The sequence below is a fragment of the Rhinolophus sinicus genome, chromosome 4 (genome assembly GCF_057876585.1).
Source record: "Rhinolophus sinicus isolate RSI-liver-muscle chromosome 4, RSI-T2T, whole genome shotgun sequence".
NCBI classification, from domain to species: Eukaryota; Metazoa; Chordata; class Mammalia; order Chiroptera; family Rhinolophidae; genus Rhinolophus; species Rhinolophus sinicus.
Window position 1 is genome coordinate 29004559 of NC_142504.1, and position 25424 is coordinate 29029982.

At 37.3% G+C, this 25424-nt stretch overlaps 1 protein-coding gene across 1 annotated transcript in view; it reads right to left on the reverse strand.

Moving 5' to 3' along the window:
• Positions 1–25424, reverse strand: part of UMAD1 (UBAP1-MVB12-associated (UMA) domain containing 1) — a 191612-nt gene that overhangs the window by 45297 nt on the left and 120891 nt on the right. The window contains exon 3 of the mRNA XM_019729780.3: positions 16262–16335. Coding sequence (XP_019585339.1) covers positions 16262–16335 — 74 coding nt within the window. The remainder of the gene's footprint in view (positions 1–16261; positions 16336–25424) is intronic.

The following is a 25424-nucleotide window of genomic DNA, read 5'->3' on the forward strand; positions in this document are numbered from 1 at the left end:
TGGTAGTACCTTAAGGAGGAAAAGTTGGCTCAATGAATGACCTCATTATCTTATTTGTGGCATTTTGTTTTCTTTTATGCAATGGGAAATGTTTTTGCTACATATGAATGAATTATAGAACAATATAAAAATGTGAGCATAAATGACTAAGTTATAAAACTTTCCCAACAATATTGGGAATCACATCTTTTAAAAACTGTGTCCTGTTTGAAACAGCCGGGTGGCAGGACACTCCTAATTGATAAAACAGTGTATTAACACATCTTTAAGGAAAAAAAAAAAAGATAACAGATAAATAGCCAGAAGAAACACAATAGTTTCTTCTAGAATAATCTAGAATAATAAATGTTATTACTGGAAGTCTCCCTAGAGATCAGCAAACCCCATTAACAGAAGAGGAAACTAAGAACCAGAGAAGCTGGCATCTCCACTGTACAAATTTTTAGGGCAGAAATGTGTGACACTTATGTTATGCTGAAAACAATCTGTATTACTCACAGTTCTATTTCAATAAACAAATTTAATTGTAAAAAAAAGAAAGAATAATGTTCATTGCAATATTATTATGTACTACAACCTCAAAGACAGGTATTTCTAAAAAGCAAACAGCACACAAGAATATAGAGACAAAATGAACTTTTCTAAAGGGATAAAATTTAGAAAACAAATATTTTAACAAAGCATACTGTTGTGATAAATGACAGAAAAAGACAACCTGCCCCCTCTTCCCCCAAAAAAAGGTTTTCATGGTCACAGAGATCTTACAAGTAATATGTCCTCAGTTGACTGCCAGAAAGAGAGGGCCATCTTTGGAATTGAGAGCTAGGTGAAAAGCCCAACTGTCCAAATCTGAGAATTGTGCAGCATTTACACTACAGCGTTGTGGGTATTTTTTATACACTCTAAGCTCACTTTTGTTACTTCCAGACCTCTTTCCTCATTAAGGCACAGATATAAACTGGGAACTACTTATTGGGTAGATACCAAATACCCTGTCTGCTGGTGAGATACAGACCTCCACCTTGCATGTGCATATCAGCTGGAGAAAAAGAGCCCTTATTCATCAAATTTAAAAAGTGCTCTCTCATTTCATGCTAGTTGTATGGTCCTTTGCATGATATACAAAAGATTGCCTAAGACAAAAGGCGTTAAAAAGAAAACTACCAATCTCAGAGGACTTTTTTGGAACAAGATGAACCTATTAACTTTTTTAGACAAAGTAAATGACTGACTAATTCAAGTATTACATTTATCTTCACAGAAGAACCTTTACGCGTATTATCAATGTGTATTCAACTGCCTCTCTGCCTAACATAATGTGACTTCGTTCTCCTAATCTTAGTGCTCCAAAACCCTTTAAGTTGGAGTCAAACAGTTCATAAATGAAATAATTTAAAATAAAGTACTCACAGAATTTATGATTTTTTTTCACAATAGTTAAACCTCACTGGAAAAGAGAGGCTGAGTATTAATAAATGATTGCTTCCTAGCTCCAACAACATGTAGGTTCTGCTTTGGCTGGTTTCTTATAAAAGCACAATATCAAAAACTCATTTTTGGTTATGAATATTATCTGTAATAATATAACAAGTGACAGAATATTATTCAACGATTGTAAATAAGATGATAAGCCATGATCATTTATGACATACTGTAATTCATGGTAAATTACTTACATACTGTAATGTATGAATTGGGTCTTTGCAAACCTGCGTTATTTAGATTTATGTTACTATAAATATCAGCCAATGATTGACAACCAGGTAAAAACCATCAGGGGACGAGGTGGAAAGTAGAGAAGCAGTAGGTACAGCTCATTCATTTGGGCTGCACGACAACAAAGAGGCACTTTTTCCTTCCAAAGCTTATCTATCGATTGGTATCAGTCAGCCGAGTCGGGGTTGGCAGTTCCAAAGATCAGCTGCTTTAACCTGCAGCCCTTGGAGAGAACAGAATAACTGGGCTTCCCAGCTTTCAAAAAGATCCACTATTCAAGAGGTTAAAAAAGCTGAATCAAATATGTTGTTAATAACTAATATTTACCTATTAGACTGGCATTGTCCAATAAAACTCTAAGCCGAACCACATGTGTAATTTGACATTTTCTGGTGGACATAGTAAGAAAGATAAAAGAAATAGGTGAGATTAATTTCAATACTCATTTTTTAAACCCAACATATCCAGAATATTATCATGGCAACATGTAATCAACTCTACCAAAAATATACAATCTTTTCCTATACCAAGTCTTTGAAACCCAGTATGTACACGTATAGCACATCTGAATTCAAACTAGTCACATGTCAAGTGGTCAATAGCTACATGTGGCAAGTAGCGACCAGGTCAGGCAGTATAGTTAAAATTTCACAAACTGAAAAAAACACACAAAAAAACAACCTTATCCTTAATTACTACCTAATGTTTTCCTGTGAGTCAAATCTCAAGCCACTAATGAGGGTGGGTTACCTGTTCTTTGTGTTAATGAACACAGGAAAAACACAAAAAGCTATACCACTAAAAATAGGGATTGAATCCTAAGAAGGTCATGCTTAATTTTCATTAATAACAAGTATTTACGTATTAAACTGCTTTCTTCCCTGGCCACATTTCTCATCTTGCCACAAACTTAAGGAGTTTTAGTTTTTCTCTGAGGATAATTATCAGCCACGTCACCTAAGATTGTGAGATATTCACATCTTTACCATTTGTTATCTGAATAACATAGTATTGTTCCAAAGTAGGAAATTACGTAATTCCTAAATCCAAACTGGTTTATGACTAATTCGTAAGAATCATAGAGTTTCCTCATGAAAAGAGATCCAAAACATCAAGAAAAGAATAACTGAAAACAAATTAGTACCAAAATACACTAAATTCCAGGCTAATAGCTCTTTGGCGCTTATGAAACTACAAAAGACAGTGTAAGGGTGTGCCTGCTAAAATGAAACCCAACAAACCATTCCAAAGAGCTGAAGCAGGGATGGTCATTAGCAGAAAAATAAAGGACAGAGAGGTGCCAGTATAAATCCTCAAATCTGAATATTCAAAATTTAAAAGATACAATGTTGTTAAAACATAAACGTTAGTTTATTTTGTTTCTTCTAATTTATTGTTAGAAAATTTTAATTTCAAGTATGGATTTTGACTTGACTGACAATTGTGATACCCTAAAATTTGCTTGAGTGACGACTACCTCTGAAAGACATAGTTATGGCATCCAATCCTGGAGTTCAGTTATGGTCAACTGTCCTGTATAATCTAGCAATGATGAGGTTTTAGAAGTACAAGAATTTTTTTACCACAAATTTTCAACAGAATAATAACCTTGAAATTTTCAGACGGGGAGAACAATGTTTAACAGAGCATTGCCCAAAGTAAGTGACTGAGATATATTTATTGAAATAAATGAAATGGTCAGATAGTTCAAAAATGCACTTGGATAAGAAGCTAAAGAATTATAATTTATTAACCAGGCTAATCAGCTTTTAGTTAGGCAACAAGAAAAATGCAAATGCTAGTTACTCATTGGATCTTTTGGTGACTAAATAGCCTCCTACCATAATATGAATGTTTTTGTTTTTTTCTTCTCCAGAGCAAAACTACAATTCTTTAAGTTGAAAGCCCAGAACATCTGAAACGCCCAATCAACCAGGATCCCCACTTCACGACGCTCCCGGTCAGGATACAAGCAGCTAGAACACAGGTATGCAAAGGTGATGAGGGAGAAGAGAGGACGCTGACCGAGGGGCACAAAGATGGCATCCAGGATGAAAGGTATTCAATGCAGACGTCTGAAGGATGAATAGGAATTTTCCAAGTGAACGTGAGGGGTAAGGAGTAAAGAAAGCTCTCCAGAAAAAGGGAATTGCACGTGTAAACTCCAAGAGAAAGAAATGTGCTCACAGCATAGTAAGGACCTCTGTATGGTGACACAGAACAGACCTGCATATCTATACAGGGGTCAGGGGAAGATCATGACTTGACAGGCACATCAGACAAAAGTCACTGGATTTTATCCTATAGGCAGGTGAAGAGCCCCTGATGTCATCAAGTCAGGCAACCTGATGGTCGGATCTGTGGGTGAATGGAGGGAATGAAAGTCAGACTAGGGGTCGGGAGGCCATTTCAGAAACTCTTTGCAATAGTCCATGTGAGAGATAATAAGGCCTCAACTACTGCAACTGCAGTGAGGAGGGAGAGGAAAGGACAGGTAAGTGAGGTGGGAACAGAGTGACTTGGTGATCAACTGGGTTAGAGCAGAAGAAGAGGAAGGAGTCAAGATCCATTCCCTGGCTTCTGACTTGAGAAGATACCTGTCTCCATGCCACGGCATTCTATCAGCTTTCAATTTGGGATTCTGGCTCCCTGAGATTGGTCATTGCTGCTTTGCCACATTCCCTTTGCCCTAAAGAAAGTTCTTAAGTGCTAATGACTCTAAAGGCAGAAATATGGAGATGGCCACCAGCTCTGAGTGTTGGTGACCGGAGGGAAGCACCACCTGTGCCTGTCCCAGTTTCATCTCTACAACCTACAGCAAGCAGCGGCATCAGCCCTTTAGATGATGCTCAGTTTCATTCTGTGTGCAAATAAAGTCAACATGTAGTTACTGTGGACCCCAGTAGTACAAGGGACAATGGAAAATAAAAGCCAAGTGCAATAGCAGGCTTCTGGCTGAGTTATGCAGAAAAGCAATCCAGGGCAAAGCAAAGGTTTTGGGATCAGTCAAGTGCGAGTCTGAATTCCGGCTCCATTACCGTTACTGGTTATGTAGCCTTGGGAAACTGTTATTCTTGAGCCTCAGTTGCCTCCTTCATAAAATAAACAGATAGTGTAGCCTACCTCATCTGTAAAAATTAATGAGATAATATATGTAAAGTTCCTACCAGCACCATACCTAACTTACCATAGATTCAAAATACGATAATGAACTAAATATCCTTCTTTCCCATTCCCCTTTGACAACTCAAAGACTTCCTGCGGCCAGAGAGAATGAAGTTATCACCAATGGGTGTTTCTCTCTATTCACCCTGCCCACCCCACTGATGTCTATATTAGAAAAATGAAGCTTCTAAAAGCAAAACAGGATGATATCTGTATCACAGACAGCTTTCAGTCTATCCGATATTCATCTTGCCTTTCGTCCATATTACTGGACTCTCATTCTGCTGGTAGCAGTAAAATACAAAGCTGAAAACATTTCCCAGGCTCCCTTGCCTCTATGGGCGGCCATGTGACACAATGGGGCCAGTAGAACTCTGTTAGAGAAGTTTTTGGAAAGTTTCTGGTCATAGGCAGGTACTTTTATTCTCCCTTTGCTCTCTTCCTCCTTCCAACTTCCTACAAAGTGGATACAATGGATGGAGCTGCAAAAGCATCAGGTAACTATGGGGCAAAGATCAAGACTCACAGGACATCGGCCTTGACATACGTGAGCTCCTGAAACAATCCTTCCACCAGACTTCTCATCACCGGGAAAGATAAAAGCCTCATCTGAGCGTAATTTCTAACTAACTTAATCCCTCCAACTGTACTTTGACATGATTTTCGAGGCATCAACCATAATTTCCTTCCAAGTTAAAAAGAAATGAACATTTATTGAGTGTCCAGTATATGTCAGACACTGTGTGTATAGACATATGAATATTAATTCTCATTTAATTCTTACAGTCACCCTACAATGTAAGTAGTGCCATTCCCATTTCATAGCAAAAGTCATGAAGATTTATGAGGCTAAGTATTTTATCAAAGGTGCCATACTACTGCAGGGCACAGCCAAGGTCTGAGCTTCAGGTCTGTATGATGGTCAAGTTCATGTTCTGGCAGGGGGTCTGTGTTCTGTGAACTCACCACTGTGAGGAACCATTACTCGCATGACAATGTAGCTCTAAATTAGGAAGCCACTTTTCCTAGGTCCTCCACACTGATAGCTAAAATTCAGCTGGTAAACCATCTAAAAGGTAGATACAGAGCGTGGAAAAAAAAGTGTGCAGAGAAGAAGGCCACGTAGTGGTTGATGTGGCAAGTGGTGCGAGTTTCAGGTGCCTGAGAGCAGTTAGACAAAGGTGATCTGGAAAGGAGGCTCCTTTCACCTGTGTCCTCCAGTCAACAAAGACCCTGAAGAAATCACATTAGACTGGAGATCAGTGTGTGAGCCTGAGGCATGGGAGAGAGGGGTTGGATAAGGTGCCCAATGTCACACATTCTCATAGTAAATAAAAAACTCACGTATAATTTTGTCAAATAGGATTGTTTTTCAAAGAAAGAGGACTGAAAGAACATTAAAAGTGGGAGTTACGTATATCTCTCATAACCAATTAAAATAAAATGCACACTTTAAATACAGACTTATTTTATATAAGTATTACAGAAATATACTTATATGTGTACACATTTTAACTCTTTACACAGTGAATCAGAAGCAGCTAAGGACGATTCACAATAAATCTGAAAATCATGTCCAGGAAAAATACAGAAGAGGAGCACGAGATAAGAGGAAATTTAAGTATGTAGATACATATCCTATAGGGTTGTAAATAATTACTAGAATTGAACTGTAAATTTAGGTCTGAGCTTCTTCTTGCCAAAGGAAAATGGAATAAATGATTTGGTACAAAATTCACAACGGCCATGAAAAAAAGTATATTACCATCTCAATAGAAATAAAGTATTTTCTATTACTGTAAAAGCTATTAAGAAATCAGAAGACCTAACAGGGACTTCACACAGGATAAACTATGTCATGTAGCAGACGACGTCTTGGTGAAAATTCCCTCATAATAAATGTCACAGAGCATGCCATACAACAGTTTCTCATAGAGTTATTCTATCAAAGCTAAAATACCAGTTCAGGGAAGGCAATCGGTGTAGGGCTAAAGCCATGAGAGAAAATTATACAGCTCTCTGCTGGGCTGGCTTGATCTAGTAATAAATCCCAGAATATCGAGATGAACAAACAGCATGTTCATCAAATTATTCTCCAATCGAAATCAACTTAAGTAGGATTATGTAACAATTTACTGACTCTTTTCAGTTCAGAAGTTCTGAGAAAGTTTTCATGGGCTTCTGATTACTATGTACCTGGTACCTTAGTCCACCATCACCATGCTCTTAGGTATAGTATACGCCAGTCTTTCTCCTTCTCCAAGAGGCATAAAACAGCAGAAAAAATGTGGGTTGCTATTACTTAAATTATGGCTTTCAGCTTTTACGTTAGGAGGTCCACATATTTTCCATTATATAATTGGTGTTAGAGAAAATTTATGAATTCACACCCATAATGATTTCTTAATTCATTTAAAAGGCAATGTGTGAAAGGCATGTCCCTAAGAATATGACATCCCAAAGTGGACATTAAACAGTCCTTGAATGGGTAGAAATTAATGTTAGTTATTGAGCAGGATAGGAAGAACACAGAAGTTCATGGAAAAAGAAAAACAAAATAACTGACACACAGTAAGGAATGGGGCCTGCTAGATCTGGAAAGACATGTAAAATCTATGTGAATTTAGCTGAGCTGAACTAAAATAATTATTTTCTGTTTATTCATATTGGTGCACTCTCATGGGCATATTCACAAAAAGAATCCTCAATAAGGTACAAAGTGGAATATCCAAAAAACATCAGTTATACCAAGTACATACCTGCATGCTACCTTTCCACTGCATAAAGAGTCAGATGGAATTTATCCATCAAAAAAATAAAAGAATCTCTAGCTGTGTGAAGAAAGAGTAAATATGGTTGCGCTTTAATTTTAACTCTATAGAGCTGCAAGAAGTTACGACTGTAACATGATCCAAAGGAGGAAAAAATAAGGACCATTTGCTACTAATTAAAAAACGGGGGATTAGAAAAAGATGGTGTGGGGAATAGGGAACAGCTGTTCTCCCAACATGGACCTCTCACCCTGCTGGTTTTGTGGTTTTTAAAACTACAAGAGTGAAAGCTGGAAACATGACAACAAAATGACAACCAAAACATAAATAGAATATCCTGTATGATTTTTAAATAATAATTTAAATTGGAGATAGTAAACTACATTTGTTAAGCAAAAAACTACGATTTGCACACATTATGGTCTCTCCTTTCCACACATACATAATAAGCACACATACTGGACCTAATGTACCCCATGCAATATAGTAACAAGGTTCCAGTTCTGATTCTAATTGCAGTAATTGCAATGAATCAACAGATGAGGTAGGAGGTTAAAGTTAGAGAAGAACTTCAACAAACTAAGATTGCTAAAGTTAAATAAATATCGCCGTGGTCCCTTTAAGCTACCTGGCTTCATCAAGCAGAACCACAAAGCAGCAGGTTAGCGGGTTTCTGGCAAGGAATAATTGGTGCTGAGCAACAGACTGTGTACAGCAGCAAGAAACATTGCGTAAAACTCACATTACTGGCTTACCCACACCATATGTGCATTTTGGATGGAAACAGGGGCAGCTCTCATACACCTCATAGTTTGGCCTTACTGGCTGGGATGAATGAACATTATGTTTCAGTGTGCTAGTTAACCCCAGTGAAAGCCAGAAAATACCAGAATTATGACTGTTCAATTATAATTTTTTTCCAGCAAAAAAATTAGGACCAAACATGTAGTGGTAACAAACATATACAAATTGGAAGTTACAGCAAACATCTTTACACACTCCGGTAAGCTTTACACACTCCTCAAATTAATTCATTTTGTCGATGTTTTGAGCAATCAACAACCTATGCTAATTCAATTGTCAAATATAAAAGTTAAGAATTTATAGATTTAAAGTGGCCAAATTTACAATTTCCCACGACAGACTTTGTAAGCAAGAGCAAAGAACTCAGAAGTGGTTTTTGCAGTCTGACACTTTACCTGCAAGGACTGTTGGACTATTCCTTCCTAAGAAGCATGAGTGTGATTAATCAATGCCTAAAATCTTCATTCTGAGCAGATCCCCCCTTTCCCCCACCCCAGTCAAAGTAGTAATATAAAGGTGGGCATTTGGTGGCAAAATCCCAACTCACTGTTCAAAGAGGTAAAGAAAGAACCAGGACTTCTGAGGAGGAAAAGATCTCAGACACCGCATTTAATCAACCTACTTCAACTGACTAAGAATTGAAATGGAAGCTTGGCAACTTGTCCCAGATCAGATATTTCATAAGGAGAGGAGTCCAGGAAAACTATACCTTCTACTATATTATATGGCCCAGTAATTCAAATGAAAATAAAGTTTGGTGAAATGCACTCCACAAAATCTTCTTCCCAAAAAGTATCTTGCATAGGAGGATAAACACATCAAAGAATTAAGTTTACCATTTAAATGCTATAAACAGCACACTAATCTAACTGTGCTTTACTTCCCAGTAAATCAGAAATTTGAAAGGGTTTTACATTAAGAGAAACAAAAAACAAAGAACTTCACACTCATCTGACAAAATTATATTCTCATAAACTAATCATTATAGAGGGAAAAATTAGTATCTTCAAACTAAGAGGCTCGGCATCTTAAATACGTATAAAGGAAAAAGCAAGATTTTAAGACAAATACATGTTCAAACTAGTAGCTACAACTTTTTTTGGGAAATCTGACTTTATAATGGATATAATGACATTGATAGTCAGGTTGATCAATGAGAAAAGTTGGGGTCATGTGACATCCAATGAGCTGTGAAGAATAACCCCCAAGTCACCTTACGCTTCTCACTGCTGAAAACGCCCCTGGGTGAGAGGACAGATGTCTGGACAAGCTGTGATCAGATGTGGTGCTCTGTGATCAACTAATTAAGGGATCTTAAATCTAAATGAACCAAGGCGGGAAGTTGCAACACATCTCCTAAAGATCAACCTCAATAGATTGCTCCATGGTTATCGCCATACAAAATAGTTCTTCTATTAAGTTAAAAGCTGCCCTTGAGTGAATACACTGTTTCCTCACCACCAACCTTATTATCATTTAAAATATAAGATATACTCATTATAGACAAGTTGGAAAATCAGAACAGTGGAAAGAATGATTTAACCCACGTATCTATCATCCCAAAGGCAACTACACCTTATGTTTTCATGCATTACATCATCTTTTCCTGCACAGTTTTTACATAGCAGCAACCATACTGTACATACAATTTTGTATCTCATATTTTTAACTGAAATTATGAAACCAAGAGTCTTCATATTTTATTGAAAACGAATCATAAATTTCATTTATAAAAAGTGAAAAATATTCCATTGAGTAGATGGCCATCTTTTTGCACATATAACTTCATGTGAATTTAAAAGGTTATTTTCTTAGAATCCTAAAAGCGGAATTACTGTCAAAGTATATTAACATCTTTATGGTTCTTGATACTTATTGCCAAAATGCTTTCCAAAAATAGTTGTACCAATTTAAACTGCCTTCAATATCAATACCCACTATACCTATATTTGGACTATGAATACATTGTGAGAATAAACAGTTTCATTATCATCTTTATAAGCCCCAAACTTTAAATTTATAAACTTATATACCACGTTATACTAATAAATTCTTAAAACCGAAATCCTGACATCCAGTAGATGAATGTTTGCTATTCTTGCAACTACATATTCTTAAAAATTGTTCCCTCCAGTCTCCTTTTTCCTACACCAGGCAATCCCAATTCTTTTCTACACAGAACTCAGTTTTTAATGGAATAATCTTACTCCCCTTTTCAAGGAGTGGTAACCCAAGTCTATATCATATGGTATTCAAAAAGCTCAAGGACATTTTCATTCATTTGAATGACTATCTGAAATACTTGCAGTAAGGAAATTAGTCCCTACAGAGTCTAAAGCCTCCATAGCTCTGTTAAAAGGCATAAGGGAAGTATGAAAACACTTTAGAAGAAAAAAATGAATGTTTCATTAATATATGCATTCCATACCTTTTCAAAAAAACTAACTTTTGTTCCCTAAATTACTGAACTGTGAATTCCCCATATAACTCAACTATTTACAAATACACAAATACAAAATTACAAATACTGTGTACTAGATTGGGGAGTGCGCTTGAAATGACCTGAATAAACACACTCCCCCAAATCCTGACTTTACTTTCCAGGGATTCTAATATTATGCACTTAATTTTAGCAAACATTTTGTTGTTGGTTCTAGTACCTTAATTACTGTTTTTGCAATTGCTGTCTATTAAATTTCCTACTACAAATTGGCTGTAAGATTGTTTTAGGTCTTCATTAAGAAATTTATATTAAATATGCAATAAGCTACTTCAGTTAACAGAAGTTGGGGGGATATTAGTGTCATAGTTTATTATTATAAATAATTTTTCTGTCTTCTGTCAGTATAACCACAAGAGCATCTCAATACCACCAGCTGATATAATCTTTATAAATCCTACTTTGCAGCTATACCATCTGTTAGTTATTATTTTATATGTGGCTCTATATGCATATATGAATTAGTTGTCACTCAAGACAAATATACAAATAGAACTGTGGTTTTGTGGGGAGTTTTTTATTGGCGTGTTTTTGTATTTTGCTATCTTAGGCCAGTGGCTAAATAAATAAACATATTCTCAGTCTTAGAGACTAAAAATAAATGCAAATTTAAAAATAATTTTTATAATGCAAATATAAAAGAAATTTAAGTTCAACAAACACTTAATCTAAAAGTGTCTGTTAAAATTAGGAAAAAATTAGTAGTCACTAAAATTGGAAATTATATTAAAAACCCCTGAAATTTACATATTCATAGCTCTGAAAATATACCTACAAAATCAAACATGAATAGGTCCACTAGTAAATTAGTAACTAATATGGTTCCAAGTTTTCACAATATGAAACACTTTCCACAACTTAAGATTAGAAAAGAATGTCTACCTACTGGCTTACTTGTAATGTTTATTTCCTACAGAGATAATTCATAAAGGCAAAAACTCAAAACCAGGCCCCCCTTGAATCCAGTGGTTTATCCCCCTTGAGCTGTATGTAACAGGCTCCTAGCCTAAGCAAAAGGGTCTAAGTAGCTGCAGTGTCATGACCACTCACTGCCAAAATTTACCCAGAAAGGCAACAGGAAAAAAGGAACAGAATGAGGTGGCTAGTCCTCCAATTGGACTGTCCAACAATTCCTTAAAAGTAGTAGGCCTCCATATGTTTATCTGAATTCACCAAAAAACCTATTTTGTTATATTAAAAGCCACCTCCAAAGGGTCCTTAGAAAAATGAGTTATATTTTGGCAACTAAGAGTATTACTTTTAATCCTTACGGAACCCCGTACTTATTTACCAAATGTGTTCTCATTATAAAGAATATTTCAACATTTCTTGTATAGCCATTAAAAATTAAAATAATGAAAGTCTTTCCTGCTGGGTATAATTACAACTTTGTAATCAGATGTATGTCTGTTTTTTAAAACTAACTGAAATCATTACACATTTCCTTGCTAATGTTGTAAGAGTGCCAAAAATAATGTAAATTAACAGATTTTTTAAATGGGTAACTCCTAAGAAATATATATTTTTTTAACAGAGAGGAAAAAAAATAACTGCTTATAAGAAGGAAAACAGAATTTAATGAAGAGCTTTACTCATAAATCAGCATTTGCAGAGGACCACTTATCTATTCATTTATCCATCCAGAAATCATTGACATGGCCTCTCTGGCACACGACGTGTGTGACAGTATTTCACACATACTGTCTGATTAAGGTGTACTCTCCTCCTTACAGACAACACAAGTAGTAGTAAGAGGACTTTGCAGTTCTGTCTGGATGTGGAAGAAGGGAAAAGAGTTCATGAAAGCGGTGACATTTGAACAGGGTTTGGAGTTCAAGTTTTATTCTGCAGATTTCAAGACTGTGGCCTGAAGTAACAAAACTTGCTCTTCTTTTAGAAAGACATTTGGGAAAGAAACTCCTCGTTTAATAACAGTCTAGTGAACAGATGAGGACCTAGTTGGAGTGTAAGGAACCGGATATGGAAGATGTTTGAGAGGTAGAATCAATAGGACTTGATAGATTTGATTAAGAGGGTGAGAAGAATGAATCAAAATGGGAATTTTGGGCCTTTAACTTGGCAGACAGAGATGACATTAAATGAAATCTAAATTACCAGTTAACATGTATTTATTGAGCACCTTCTATGTACCAGGCACTAGTCTAGGCAAACAAGGTCTGTTTTCATTCTAGTCAGGGGAGGCAAACAGTAAACAAATGAATAATCTGAGATAGTGGTAAACATGCTGGAGAAAATAAAACAGGGTTATGTAACAGTGGCTGAGGGAAGGATACTTTAGCTGAGGTAGTCATGAAAAGTGACACTTGAACTAAGACCTGAATAATAAGGAGGCAGCCAAGTGAAGCTCTGGTAAAGAACAGAGAGCAAATGCAAAGGCTGAGGTGGAACAGAGCTTCACATGATCAAGGGGCAGAAAGGCAGCTGCGGATGGGATGGGGTTTGACGGAGGTGGAGAAAAACTGGAAAGCACACAGAGCTCCTTGCAGCCCCTTGGAGCTCCTAGGCTCCTCCACTGTCAGGAGCCTAGTGTTTATTTGAATTACAGTGGGTAGCCAGCAGATTTCAAGCCAAAGAGTGATGTGGTCAGATTTATATTTTTGTCTTTGTGTGGAGAGTGGACTTAAGGGGGTCTTAAAGGAGGAAGAGAGACCTGGTGAAAGTGGTGGCTTATATTTGGGTTCCAACAGTGCTGATGTTGAGAAAGGTCAAATTCTGGGCAGAGAGGGAAAGGTGACAGGACTTACTCATGGGCTGGATGTGGAAAGTGAGGAAAAGAAAGGAGCTGGGGGCACCTCAGAGGTTTTGATTCGAAATGACTATATGATGGTGACATTCAACAGAGAGAATGGAAAGTTAAGCAGAGAGAAACTGCAGGGTGGTGGGGCTGGGAATCAATAGTTCTCCTTTGTTAAGTAAAGGCTGAACCATCTAGAAACTTGTAAGTGAAACGGTACATAAGCAGTCTAGCATAGGCTAGAGCTCAGGGCATGAGTCTAGGGGGAGACATACTTTGGGAGTCATCAGCCTCTGCATCGATTTTTTTTTAATTTTCATTAAATTAATTTACTGGGATGACATTGGTTAGTAAAGTTACATAGGTTTCAGGTGTATAATTCTGTAATACATCATCTATATATTGCATTATGTGTTCGTCATCAGGAGTCAGTTCTCCTTCCATCACCATATATTTGACCCCCTTTTTCCTTTTCTACCATTCCCCCTCCTCCCTTTCCCTCTGGTAACCACTAAACTGTTGTCTGCGTCTACGAGTTTTTGTTTGTCTTATTTGTTTGTTTCTTTCAAGATTTATATTCCACATATGAGTGAAATCATATGGTTCTTGACTTTTTCTGACTCACTTATTTTGCTCAGCATGATAATCTCAAGATCCATCCATGTTGTCGCAAATGGCAGTATTTCATCTTTTCTTATGGCCGAGTAATATTCCATTGTTTGTATGTACTACATCTTCTGTATTCAATTATCTATCAATGGACATTTTCATAAGACTGGATCAGACTCACCTTGACTAATCGAGGTAGACTAGGGGGTGAGGGTAAGGTGGGGAACAAGCAGCAATATTTTAGCTTTTGATCTTGAAAGAAGAATAATGAATTCCATTTTAGACATTTAAGATTGAGGTAAATGATTATTTGGCTTTTCTGTGGCAAATCATACATAGCCTCTAAAAGTATTTTATTATTATCCTCTTGTGCTGTGATTTAAACCTGTGGTCTCATTTGCAGTCTCCTTATTTCTTTTTTGCCACATAAGTAAGCTCTTTCATAGTAAACACTGCCCTCTGAGTGCCCAGCACCTATTCGAATAGAAGGCATTTTTCAAATACCTGTTATAGCAGGAGTTTATATGAGTAAATCTACTCTTTATGAATAAGAATGGATTGTATAATGGAGAGACTAGAAAGCAGCACAATAATGAGCTAGTTTGAAATATGGGAGAATCATAAGCTCAGAAGCTTCTTTCCCTAAGAATTAATCTTGGAAGTGTTTCTATCAATGAATCAACTTTGAACAATAACAGAGTACCACAGACATTTCCTGTGAATCACATAACTAAGCAATTAAATTCAGTAATCCTGGATGGTTTCTAAACCATCCTGCTGGTTCTTTCCCAGACTTCAAATACATCAACCTTTATTCCCTATCCAAGATGCTACAAGTGTCAGCACTCACTAAATGTTTGAATAAATAAAAAAGGTCACGTTGCTTCAATGTGGAGACTGGATATATTTCTTTGTCCTTGTATCTCTTTTTGTCCCCACTATATACACAGCACCTCGAATACAGTCAGTGCTTAATAAATGTGTTGCATGCACACATTTAAAATGAACATACAGTTTTATGGGAAAGATGACTCTTTCTTCCTCTACACCAATTTACTTCCTACATCACCTCTTTAAATAAGTTTTTTTCTTGGTTATAAAGTATTTGCTCATTGTGGAAAATCTGAATATAAAAAAATAAAGATCGCTCTTCTTAAAATACAAATTACTTTCTATTTACAGTTCATGATTATATTCATTCATTCATTCAACCAAACATTTTGACTGTCTACTTGTCCTAGGCTTTGGCGATGTGGTGATGAACCGAACAGGCCAGGTCCCGGACCCCACTTCAGCTGTAAACACTAATACCCTCAGTGCTACAAGTAGAGGGGTAGAAAGTCTCAAAATTCATGGTTATCCCTTCTACTCTAACAATTAACACTCTCCCTAAATTTTAAATGATCATTTTAGCGATTACAGAATGTTAGTATTTTTCTTCCCAGTATATGAAAGTACCTTAACGACATTTTCAAGTACCCTCAAAGAGCAAATAGTTGTCCCACGTGGAAAAGAACCCTAATCTTTCTACTAAACAATGTCAAGCACTGCATTTTGATGTTGGAAATGGTAATGTAATATAGTTCTGAATAGATTATTTTTAAACCTTTCTTTATATGCTCATATCTTATCTATTTAGTCAAATGTATTAGAAAATAATCACTTAAAAATAATTCAAATGTTTTAACTTGAGTGTTCTACTCCTCTTCCCCCCCCCCCCCAACATAAAGTTTCCATTTCCAGCACAAGGAAAAGCTTAGCACTTGGGAAGTCACTCCCTCTACTGTCATCCCCTGACTTTGAGTAGGTCACCTGTTCCTTGGTATCGAGACACCTGTCTGCATGGCAAGAGTGGAAGTTACTATTTATCCTCAGAGAAATATATAATCTTCATGACTTGTTCAGCTTTAGCCCAAAGTGGACTCACTGAGTTTCACTTACCTCCAAAGGTTGACTGCCTTCTACATCTGAAGTTTCACCTCTTGCTTCCATTCTTCGCTCATTTGCTGTCTCTCCTGAGAAGCAAAAGAAAAAACAAAACAAAAATTTTTTTTTTTTTTACTATACTATTAAGGCCCAATGATCTATTTATTTGAAATATCTTTTGTTATTATATGTTTCACATTATGGAGTCGACTACTATTTCCTTTGTTACAAAGAAAATAAGTTGGTTTTTAACAGCAGTAATTTTATAGAGGTCCCATAAATCATCCATAAATATATATACATACAACCTAAACCAGAAATGTATCCTGCTTTATACAGGTTTACTCTGCAAAAATCAAGTGAATTCACATTTGTAAATCAAGTCATATGTGAAGTAAACTAGGAAGGCTTACAACTTAAAAATAAGGCAAATTATTTTCAAATAAAAGTATTTATAATATAAATAACTGTCCCCCAAATTAGTTTTATAATAAGGATTACTCTGTAAGTTTTTGTGTCTCTGCGGATTTGCTTTAGCGTAGGTAGATATGTTGTATGTAATAATTAACCAATGTCAAACAAACTTTACAGCAGGAAAGAACTATAAACAAATTCATAAATTAGCCTTCAGTTAATATTTTGATTCCTAAGGCTGGTACCTGGGTGGATTATATTACTCAGTGAAGTTGGTGACTAGACTGGCTCCAGAGACATAGGATAACCATAAACATAGTCAGATAAGTATAAGCATAATTTAATTTATTAATGACCTATATTATTAGCACAAATGATCTGTGATTAACACATGGTAAGTAAAGAAACAATTATCCTCCTTCTTTAAAGCACAATGAGAGGTTAACTTAGTAAATTGTAAACTGCACTTCCCATAAATTTAAGCCAGCTCAGGAATTTCTACAACGGGTGAGGTTACAAAATTCACAGATGATGACGTGGCTGACACTAAAGGTTAGGAATTTGTTAACATAAGGAAGGTCCCAAGTCTTGACTGGAGATAAAGTATGAAAGTCTTGGCTGAGCTTAACTTTTCCATATGAAACACAAAAGTTTAGTTTACAATGGCTATAATCAAGGAAGAGCCTCATGAAAATTATAAAGGAAAATTCTGTTCAATTCTAAAATCATGAAGAATTAAATTGGTAGTTTACTTACTTAAGATAGGTATTTTACTTTAAGTTAACTCCCCAAAATGTTTATTCCAGCCTATAAACTTTGTTCTTAGCTATGTGTAACATAATTGCTAGGCAGGACCCAGCACATAATAGGTGTTCAACAAATACTAGCAGAATAAATTAGTGAACTTCACTTTATAGCTTCCAGTCTATAAAACTGTGATGAATATAAATGGTATGTAATAAAAACTGTATTTGAGCATATATTTAGTCTCTTTCTTCTAAAACATATTTGTAAAACTTAAATGGCAAATTCATTAAATACCACTATAATGTATTGTTACTAGTGATCCATAATTGTGGTATAACTTACTAAATTTTAAAAACAGTTAATGACTTAAAAAATCATATTGAAACAAAAGCAGTAGGAACTTTTGTGTTATAGCTATAGGATTATAAAGTTAATAATCGTTAAGTGAAAAAAAAAAAACAAAAAAAACCAACAACCTATTCTTGTGACCTAGACTCTCACAAAACCATTTTGAGTGATTTTTTTAAGCAATTATTTAAACTGACCATTTATTTGCATATCGAAAAGAGGCTGATTTTTAGAAATCCAGCTTCTCTCTGAAAGTTAGGGATCAGATAATCAACCCCCAATTTAGAGGTGGCAAAATCAAGGCATAAGGAGTTTAGAGGTGGAGACCATGGCAGCATGAACAACCAAGGATTCAAGTCTGTAAAAATGAGGTCGAGGTGTGTTTCATGATTCCCACGCATGATGTTCGTAAGAAAATTATGTATCACTCAATATGAAAGATTTTTTTTTTTTACCTTTTAAAATGATTATTGTTCCATCCCATAGCCACACACTGTATTTGGCTAAAAGCATTTAATGGGTTTCTTTTGCCATTTTCTGATTCCGAGGTATTTATACAAAACTTTATCTCTCCCTACTGCCTGAATAACCAGAAAGGTTATTAGCCAGTGTTGCTGATATCACACAACACATCTGCCTGGAAGCGATTGTCGAATCACTATTTACTGAAATGCCATGTCTGTCGATGACTCAGATAGGACTGATTACAAGGAAAAATGCCATCTGCAAGATTATTCTGTATAAACAAAGGCACAAAATGAAAACTACACAAATGACAAACAGAAAAAAGACCAAAAACAGGTCACAGAGAAATACGATTTTTGAAGTTTTTTTTTTCTCCCATTGAAGAATCATTCTATCATGGTAAAAATTCAGTTACTTTACCTATTTTTTATAACCCACATGAAAATTAGATACTTGAATAATAAATAAAGATGCATGTGACCAATGTGAAATAAGGTACTTCGGTTTTCAAACATCAGTTAATTCTAATTTATATCTGGATAGAGTCGAAAATTTCACGTGCAAGTCAGCTATTTAAAAAAAAAATAGAAACAACCAACATTTTCACAGTACTTTACATTTCATAAAGCCTTTTTTATACAATATTTGATTCTCACTGTGGCTCAGTAAGACATCCTTCACTTCCAACCCCCCAGTTTACAGGTGAGTGAACTCTAAGGGGCGGAGCATTCAGTGACATGTCCAAGGTCTCCCAGGTAGAAGGCAGTCTCAGTGGGAGCAGCACCCAGTCTCCTGACATCTCCTGGGATTCTGTGGAAGGTTCTGAGGGGTGGGGGCTAAGGTGGGAGGAATCAGATCTCTGAGTTAGGGAACAGGCTATGAAGAGAAGAGCCCAGGGCTCCCACTCTCTGAAGACAGGATCTTGTGCTGGTCCAACTCCCTGGGCCCCTGCACACCTCTCTACTCCCTTTTTCTCCCATAGGCCCCATCCATTATCTGATCTTTCTTTCTGCTGATGATACCACATATGGCTGGCCAGGGCAAGCCTCTGTCCTTCCTTCTGGCCCTTCAAAGCAAACACACAAGCCCTTTGATACTTTTCCAGAAGATTGTAAGGATAGACACAATTTTAGAAGAGGTAAAAATCTCTCTTATACTACAACCATGTGATTTTCTTGGTTTAAAATGTAGTTTTTATTTAGAGTGAGTAAATGATAAAAGCTACATATACACATTAATGAAGCTCTTTCAGAACTTAGACTGAAGGGAAATTCATCTATATTTTAGATTAGGGATTGGCAACTTTTTTCTGTAAAGGTCGCGTAGATAGTAACTATTTTAGGCCTTGTGCGCCATGTGGTCTCGGTCACAAGTTTTGGACTCTACCATCGTCGTTGAGAGCAGCCACAGACAATATAAAAATCAATGAGTGTTCCTGGGTGCCCATAAAATTCATTTACCAAAACAGGTGTCAGGCTGTAGTTTCCGGAGCCCTGTTTTAGAGAATATATGTACTCCACCTTTCCAGGGATAAAAAGCTGAGTCATGTTTGAATTCTACAAGGAGATGAGAAAGGGACAGTGATTAGAACATCATCATGATCCCATTCTCCTGTGTGAAGTGGGCTGAGGGAGAGGAGAAACGGTAGTGTAGGGGTGAGCACTAGGAGTAAGGAAAGATAGAAAGAACTCCCCAGTGACTGGAGGGAACCTAGATGCCTATTTGGGTCAGCCATAGGAGACTTGTTTCGGTGGAGGGGTTGGTAGTGGATGAGGGAGGAAGTGACCTCACTCGTTAGGTCTCCTTCAGGATGGAGGAAGCTCAGGTAACACCCACACCAGGCCTCCCTCCACTCTCCCGTCCATGGGCTGGTGATTTGGGAGGATGTGGCTGCATGGTTCTGCCTCTTCCTCTTCCCTCCGAGAATGGGAGGATAACATAGAACACAGGACTGTCTGAAATGACCTCCCACAGGGACCTTGGGGGAGGCTGCCCCAGCCTCGCATATCCTGTAACTGGATGGAGCTCAATGTGATTCTGGGATTGGGATTAGGAAACCTATTTGCTCCTTGATAGAAGTCACATTCTTCAACACTAGCTTTATAGGCAATAAAGATGAGAATTGGGTCTCCATCTTTTTTTCTTTGTTTTTGCTTGTAAATTGCTCAGATCTTATCTGGGGAAAAGAGGTGTTATTCTTGGACTGCCCTAGAGTCCAACAAGACTGGAAATGGGCTGGTGTGGACAGGGTTGCATACTGCCTGCAACGAAAAGTTGTTAATACAGAAAACTATTTTCTTTGATTAGAGAGGAATTATCTAGAAATCCCTATCTGAGAATGCAGTCTACAAAACACTAGTTTCAAGGGGTTCACCTGGAAAAAATATTTCTAAATATTTTTTTCAGTCAAAATTATGTGAAGAACCTAGAATGTGTTCCCCTTCAGTTGATTTCCAATGCATTTTATTTTTGTTGTCAAATGATTTTTAATGGAAATGTTTTCTCTGTAGTTCTTAACTAGCTGGGCATTCCATGGCAGGCACCACGGATGATGTCATCTGTGATGTCATGAGGGTGGCGGACATCAACATTGCAGCCCACACTGGGCGGTCCCCAACATCTCTTTAGTGGTTCCTGAGAGTTCTCTAGCTAAACATTGGTGTCACATCTGTTGAGCAATGTTGACAATCTCATCAAAAGTGATATTTCCACTGTGCTTATTGGTTTTCTTTTTTTCTCTTTTTTTGCTTCTTTCTGTCTCTTGGAGGTTCTTTGAGGGCTTTGATGACCGGGGCGGAGGCAGAAGGTACCACCTCAATCTGGGCCGATCTGTTCTGCATGGTCAGCTTCACCGTAATTCTCAGAGTCACTGGTTGCTTTGGCGAGTCATCACTTTTTTGGAGACAGACCCAGGGTGCCGATCTTGGGGTCTAGGGCAGACGTGGCACTTTCCCCACCGGTGCACCTCAGGTATACGACTTTGATGTCCTTGGAACTTTGGCGGCGTGGTGGAGGCTGCTGGTGTTGGATGAACAGGGCTCAGGATGACCAAAGAAAGCTTCACCGTGGTCTCCCAGGCCAGAAGCTGAAAGCCCAATGCACTTTAACATATTAAAGGCGCTGAGAAATTCTTTAGCAAAGAAATTTTAAAAAAAAATTTTTTTTTATAACATGTTTGACTAAGAAGTCATTTTATTCACCTAATGAACACCTTGAAGAGGTCTAGGAACATACTATGGAAAATGCTGATATAACATTTCCAAAGTTAGATTTGATTATGAAATGTATTATTTTTACCTGACTCTTTAGAAGACCCTCAACATCGCCAAATTTGTTACTTAACTCTTGCACATTCATTTTACACAATACTACCCCACAGTTACTTTCCTTTAGATGATTCTTTTCACAACTCCCTGTTCATCCATTCAGTTGCATTTGGGCCAGATCAGCATCATGTGACTATTCTACTACACAATTCTTGACGCCAGAACAGTTGATAATCTACAGAGGAGAAAAGGATAGCCAAGCACCTTGAAGACAGGAGAAAACCCCAGTGCTCAGAAATATCTCCCCCACAAATTTCACCAATTAGAGAGATTCATTAGAGTTAATGAGCTCCTCTTTGAAAATTCAAATACCCTCTGGGAGTGTTTGCTTATTAGTCATTCACCAAGTGAAGTAGTGGAAAGAATGGTGGGATGGTCACCCCATTAACTCCTTTTCATCCTTCAGTCACACACTCATTACACTAGGTAGCCTGGCACTTTGGCCAGAGAATGGCTTTGGAATCTGACAGATCTCGACCCAAATCCTTTACCCAGTCCATGACCTTGTGCAAGTTACTTAACTTCTCAGAGTCTCAATTTCCTCATCTAAAAAATGGGAATAATAATAAACAATAAGGTTGTTATAAAGGCTAAATGAGAAAACATGTTAAACCCTAATTGCAGAGAAGAAGGGATAGGAGTTGGGGAAAGACAGAGGTTTTGTGTTGGTGTCAACTGCTGTTGTACCTTTGTCATGTAGCTGTTGTCACTATCTCAGAGGTGCTAGGAGGGGCCCTCCCGTGTAATCTCATTTAGTGCTCACGGCTGTGCTGTGAAGTTGGCTTTATTGTATCCACTTAAGAATGGCACAGTTGGTTGGAGCGCGTCCTCTCAACCACAAGGTTGGCGGTTCGACTCCTCGACTCCCGCAAGGGATGGTGGGCTGTGCCCCCTGCAACTAACAACGGCAACTGGACCTGGAGCTGAGCTGCGCCCTCCACAACTAAGATTGAAAGGACAACAACTTGACTTGGAAAAAAGGCCTGGAAGTACACACTGTTCCCCAATAAAGTCCTGTCCCCCTTCCCCAATAAAATCTTAAAAAAAAAAAAAAGGAATGTCAGACTTGGTGTTAAAATCCAAGTCTACTGACAATACCAAATCATTACTAATATGGGGCTTCCCATTACTTATTAAAACTTCAGTTAATTTATCCAACTTAGCTTGATACACTTTATATTTAAGTCTTCCCCAGCTCACTTTAGTTTGCTCTTCCACTTTTCCTAATACTGTCCACTTACTCCCACCATAATAAAGGAGGAATAGAGCAAAAGTGCTGCTTGCTGAAGATGTGTCCTGCCCAAGAGCTGCTGCTGTCAGGACAGGATTCTGATGACAACTGTTATAACCCCACACACACACACACACACACACACACACACACACACACACACAATGAGCCAGAGTAGGAACAGCTAAACCATACAGGGAGGAATGCAGTTAGCAAACAAATGTAGGAGAAAAGGTTCAAGCTGACTAGGAATCAAAGAAAAGCAAATTAAAATGGCACCAAGAGCCTATTAATTTAGCATTCCAAAATTTCTACACACAAAATTCGCTAAGAATAGAATACAACTAATACACTGGCATCATTCTGATAATGAAGTGAATACTCCTGATAAACATCTGTTGATTTGACAGTATGGCAGGAAGGGGCAATAAGAAATATAATTCTTCTCTCTCTCTCTCTCTCTCTCTCTCTCTCTCTCTCTCTCTCTCTCTCTCTCTCTCCCCCTTATCACCCCCAATAAGGGCTTCTAGAAAAATGATAAATGTTTGTTAAAATATGAAGAAAAATTTAAGAGTTCAATAGAATAGGCAATCTATTTTATGAGCTATTAGTGGAAATCTTAATTTTAATACATAGTTATATACAACTTTTAGGCATCATGTTAGAGTTTTACCTTATGACTGCTATTAAAATCACAGAGGTAAAAACCATGCTGGCTACTTTAAAACGTTAGGGTCACACTGAATACCTAAAAGCATTTTACTCAGGGAAGTAAGAATACCAGCGAATCTAACTGAGGTCAGACACACTTATAGTCCTACGGGCCTGCTCTTAATTAACTTGTCCTGGAATTCCACAGATGTCTTTAGGTCTGAGTCTTGTTACTTTGTAGCTATGGGTAATAATTTTCCTGGAAGATCTTAAAGCAATCCAAAAACATCATTTAAGCATTTAACACTATATTAAGCAGTTAAGTCTAGGCATTCTTACTTGTAGGCTGGAGACTAGCAACACAAAAGGCTGAGTTCATTTTGTCCCTGTACGTTTGTACAATCCTGTATCGTGCTGTACAAATCTGCCGTCAAAAGTTTTTTTGTTAATCTTTCCTAAATCAGAGTAAATTTATATACTGCGAGAGTGAGGTGGGCCAACCATTCCTGACCCTAGATCCCAAAATGCTTCTGAAAGAACTCTCTACGAGGACTGCTCTGAGCGGTCCCCTGACGACAGGTTCTACAGGCTCTGCTGAAAACAAACAGAACTGACACGGGAAGGATTTTCAGTGCGCACAGCTTGAAGCCTCAATTTGTAAAGAGGAAAAAAAATAAGGCTCACTCTACCAGGTCATCTGGCATCTTGAAACAAAGACTCAAATGTGCTGTCTGTTGTGGGTGAAGATGATGGCACTGATCCATCACCAATAATGCAAAGCGAGGTTGGAAATCTATTGGCATCAAGTCACTCACACTACGCGGGTTCAGTCTCCTTTCCAAACAATAGAATAAACTTGTGAAATTAATGGTTGGCGTTAGGAGTTCTGCTCAGTCAGTTTTCAACAGAGAAAGAAGTGACCCCAGGAGATCAAATGTTGTGTTTTCACCTGCAGCATCAATTGGTCCAACCAGAGATATTAGGTAGGTAAGCTTCTCATTCTCTTGAAATTTAGTTCATTACACACAGTGTGCTATCTAGAGGATATATTACAGAATTGTACACCTGAAACTTATGTAACTTTACTAACCATTGTCACCCCAATAAACTTTAATTAAAAAAAAAGGAAATTTAGTTCATAGATTGATGAAAGAGTTGTAGTACAACAGAAAACTGCAAAGAAAATGTTTAGCAGTATATGAAATATATTGCCATCAGCTTCAAGTTAAATTTCACTCACTCCACAAACATTTGTGAAGCACCTACTATGTGCCATATATCACGTTGGGCACCATGTGAACCAGAGCAATACCATCTCTGCCCTCACAGCATTTACAAACTGGATTTCAAACAAGGAAATGAAAATCATGAAATTTGGATGTAAAAATGAGCTAAAAACTAAAAATTATGAGAGTACCAAGTCAGTTAAGGAATAGAAACTTGTATGGAGCACACTATGAAAACAAGTGGCCAACTATAACAAAACAAGTTTCCTTATGAGGGCTTTTTTTTTTTTTTGCCCTTGTTCCCTTCATTAAAAAAATAAAAAGTATATTAGCCAATATTATTACTTTTAATGGAAGTCAAATATTAAACCTGCTCTTGTGTCACACAAAAGTCTGAAGAGAATACTTCTGAAAAGGCACCAACATTATTTGAAGAAAAGTTGATGTTAGACAAATGCATCACTCGCAAATTACAGATGACAATTAGAAGCAAAGCCACACATGGCAGACATGACGAGGTGGCAGGATGTGATGATAACTAGGTGAATTCAGAGAGCTTGATTTCAAAATGCAAAAGAAGCTGGTTGGTTTCACTGAAGCTATAGATAGCGCACTTGTCATCGGTTATAAGATATAAATGTGTTCCATTCGTCCTGAGGGTCACAGGCTACTATGCCATATTTAAAGTGTTCGTGTAAGAAAAGAGATTTGGTCCCTTTAAGAACTCAGGAGCAGCGAGGCCTGAGGGAGGAAGTCCTAACCCCTTCACT